Source organism: Salvia hispanica, chromosome 6 (assembly GCF_023119035.1).
Source record: "Salvia hispanica cultivar TCC Black 2014 chromosome 6, UniMelb_Shisp_WGS_1.0, whole genome shotgun sequence".
In the NCBI taxonomy this organism is placed as follows: domain Eukaryota; kingdom Viridiplantae; phylum Streptophyta; class Magnoliopsida; order Lamiales; family Lamiaceae; genus Salvia; species Salvia hispanica.
In genome coordinates, this window is record NC_062970.1 from 20,678,372 (window position 1) to 20,682,118 (window position 3,747).

The following is a 3,747-nucleotide window of genomic DNA, read 5'->3' on the forward strand; positions in this document are numbered from 1 at the left end:
AGATATCAGGATTCTTGGATTGCGAAAAATCTGCACCATTTGATAAATCAAAGTAGTGCATAATCAACATCGTATGGTCAATGTTATATCAACAATGATTAAGAAATAACAATCACCGAGACCTCGTCTTTCAGTAAATAGCAAGAAAGACTTATCTCAACTGTTAGATCCTTCAGTGTTATACCACACCAGTGTCGTTTGTTTCCTAAGGTAAGGAAACATGCGGACTGACATTGCAACCTTTTACGATAGGTAGCCAAAGCCTATCTAGGTTGTGAAATTCTGTTTCTCTTCTACAAAGGACCGACTGCATCACCTTTTTTGAACATCGTTCACGATCAGTCTACTATGCAGAAGAATCAGACTTGTTTGCTTCTTATACATTTAAATGTTTGAAAAACATCTTATAAATGCACAAGCAAACACCAATGCGATAAAATTACTTCTTCTCGCCTTGTTGAAAAAGGCTTTATATGGTTTGAAGCAATCTCCTAGATAGTGGAACATCAAATTTAACACTTGTATGCAGAACTTAGGCTTTGTTAGGAGCACCTTAGATGTTCTTGTGTTTCTATTGCTTTATGTGGATGATCTGCTGATCACGGGACCATGTTTAAAGTCTATTAAGTCTGTGCAAACTGCTCTGTGTGTGAACTTTGATATGAAGGACTTGGGTGATGCTCAGAAAATATTAGGGATCAATATTTTCAGGGATAGAAAGAAGTCTATCCTGGTGCTTCACCAAGAACCTTAAGTGCACAAGATTCTTCAAAATATGGTTGCTGCTAAAACTGCTTCTGTTCCTTTAGCTGCACATTTTTTTAATGAGTAAAGATCTTTGTCCCAAGTCTAATGTTGATATTGCTGCCATGAAAAAGATGTACTTAATGGTCAGTAATAGACCTGATATTGCTTATGTTGTCTCTGTGCTTAGTAGATACTCCCTCCGTCCAGCAATAGTAGTCCCATTTCTCCAAGGCACGGGTTTTAAGAAAGTTTTGGAGTGTGTAATAAATGGTGTGTGATAGTGGAATTTGGGACCCACCTCAATTGTGTTAAAATATTTTCTTCCATGTTGGAAGTTTTATTGGTATGAGATGAAGGTGCCAAATTTGGCTTATTCTACCAAAACTAAAGAAGCTGCCAAATTTTTTTTTGGAGTTTTTATGTCTTGAGTTTCACGGACAGAAAGAAAGAAAGAAAAACTGAATTTAAAAATTACACAAACATTAACAAAATGCTTTCAAATGCTAATTCATCACATTCATTTCAAATCTGTTCAAAATACACTTCCAAAAGTGCTAAAAATACAAGGAGGGAACTGAAATGTTCAAATTTCCCTCTACAAAAAGTTTGAGGGAAATTTAAATTCCAAAAAGTACAACTCCAAACATCAGCTATAAATACACCACCTACACTCATTTAAGACACTCTTACCAACCCCAAAATCTGAGAAACTCAAAAAAAAACTCCCTTAGTTCATGTAAATTTAAATCCCTCAGAGAAATTTCATCATAGGGATGGATAATGGGCAGAGGCAAACCAAACACTTGAACAGCAACATCAAGAACAATGTGGTGCAGTTTCTACTCAAGCACAGCCATGATGGAGTACTTGCAAGAGGGGCTGTAATGGAGGCAGCAGAGACATTTGAGGTCAGTAGGAAGATCGTGTACAGGCTATGGAAGGCAGCCAAGGAGCAGATGCAAAGGGGAGAACCTGCAAGCATGGAAGGAAAGATTAAAGGATACACACATGCTAACATATTACAACTTGATGAAGAAAAGGTTAGAAACTTATCTATTCTTGAGAGAGCTTCATTGAGAACAATGGCTGTAAAATTGAATGTTAGCAAGAGTACAGTAGGTGTATGGGTGAAGCAAGGTAAATTAAGGCCACATACGAATGCAATCAAACCTGCCCTCACCAATATGAATAAGCTAGCAAGAGTTAGATGGAGTCTTAGTCAACTTCAGCCACAAATTACTCAAGGTAGAGTTCAATATCAGAGCATGCACAATGTAGTGCATATAGATGAAAAATGGTTCTATATGACCAAGGCATCAGACAGGTACTACCTCTTGCCGGATGAGGATGATCCATATAGATCATGCAAATCCAAGAGATTCATCACCAAAGTTATGTTTATGTGTGCTGTCAGTAGACCACATTTTGGTATGGATGGGCAGGCAACTTATGATGGTAAGGTGGGAATATTTCCCTTCACTGAAGTACTGCCAGCATAGAGGAAGTCAAAGAACAGGCCCAGAGGGACCATGGAAACCAAGCCATTACATTCAGTCACAAAGGAAGTGATGAGAGACTGCCTTATCAACAAGGTATGCAACTTTTTCCATTCTATCAGATCTTAAAAACTCAACAAAGATCATCATTTAGCTATGTTATTGTTATTCATGCTAGTTTATACCTGCAATTAAGGCCAAGTGGCCAATTTGGGCAAGCAAAGACATCTACATTCAGCAAGATAATGCAACCCCACACATAACAGCTATGGATCCAGAATTTCAGGCTTTTGCCAACTCAGATGGATTTAAAATCCAACTGATTTGTCAACCACCTAATTCCCCTGGCAGTAACATCTTAGACTTGGGATTTTTTAGAGCAATTCAGTCACTGTAGTATGAGAAACCATGCAGCACTGCGGATGAACTTGTGGGGAATGTGTATAGCTCTTTTGCAGAGCTTTCACCACAAACTCTCAATAAATTTTTCCTAAGCTTGCAGGCTTGCCTCACTGAAATCCTACAGTGCAGGGGTGGAAATGGCTACAAAGTTCCTCACATCAACAAGGATAGGCTACAAAGAACTGTTGGATTGCCTAAAGTGCTGGAAGTGGAGGAGGATCTTGTGAGAGAGGTGTTGCATTACTTACAAATGCCAGAGAACAATGATGGGTCAATGTATGATATTGGCCCTCTGTCAAATGCATTTGGCTTCTAAGTAAGCCAAAGTGATGGTTATGAAATAGGGTGGACTGATCTTTTTGGTGTGTTGGTCAGGCCATAGTGTTTATGGAATAGGGTAGTCTGATTTTTTTGGTGTGTTGGTCAGCCCCTATTATTTTTTGGGTTAGGGTCTGATGTTATTGTTTTTTTGGTGTATAGAAATAGTGCAAACCTAATGTGATGCACAAATGCAGGATGATGCTATAAGACCCTCAGAAAAATTTCATCATAGGGAATGGGCACAAGCCTCCAAACCTAATCAAGGGGTGGCTTTTCACACAATATAAGCACCACAATTCACCACAGCACCACCCAACAACAAATTGCAGCAAGTATAGCAACAATAAACCATCATAAACATCCCTCAGAAAATTTTCAGCATAGGGAACCAATAAAAGCCTCCAAACCTAATCAAGGGGTGGCTTTTCACACAATATAAGCACCACAATTCACCACAGCACCACCCAACAACAAATTGCAGCAAGTATAGCAACAATAAACCATCATAAACATCCCTCAGAGCCATTCAGCATACAAATAAGCACCACAATTGGATTAATCAGCCAAACATCAGAAATTTCAGCATATAGCAGTAGAATGCACAAATTCCAGCAACCAACAATAAATTCCAGAGCGACCATCAGTCAAACATTACTAATTCCAGCATATAGGGCAAGATTAAGCCTCCTAACCCAAAAGGGGGTGGCTAAATCAACACAAAAAAATACTGTAACCCTAAATACAGACCAAGTCAGAATCTCCGAACCCTAGATAGGGGGTG

The 3,747-nt window shown here is 38.9% G+C and overlaps 1 protein-coding gene across 1 annotated transcript; it reads left to right on the top strand.

Moving 5' to 3' along the window:
* Positions 1-1,520: 1,520 nt before the first annotated feature.
* Positions 1,521-2,246, top strand: LOC125194896. Its single transcript, XM_048093111.1, has one exon. It carries the CDS (start codon positions 1,521-1,523, stop codon positions 2,244-2,246), a length of 726 nt encoding a protein of 241 aa, XP_047949068.1.
* Positions 2,247-3,747: the final 1,501 nt, after the last annotated feature.

Excerpts from the sequence above, each read along its gene's own strand:
- LOC125194896 (XM_048093111.1), top strand. The coding sequence starts at position 1,521 with ATGGATAATGGGCAGAGGCAAACCAAACACTTGAACAGCAACATCAAG.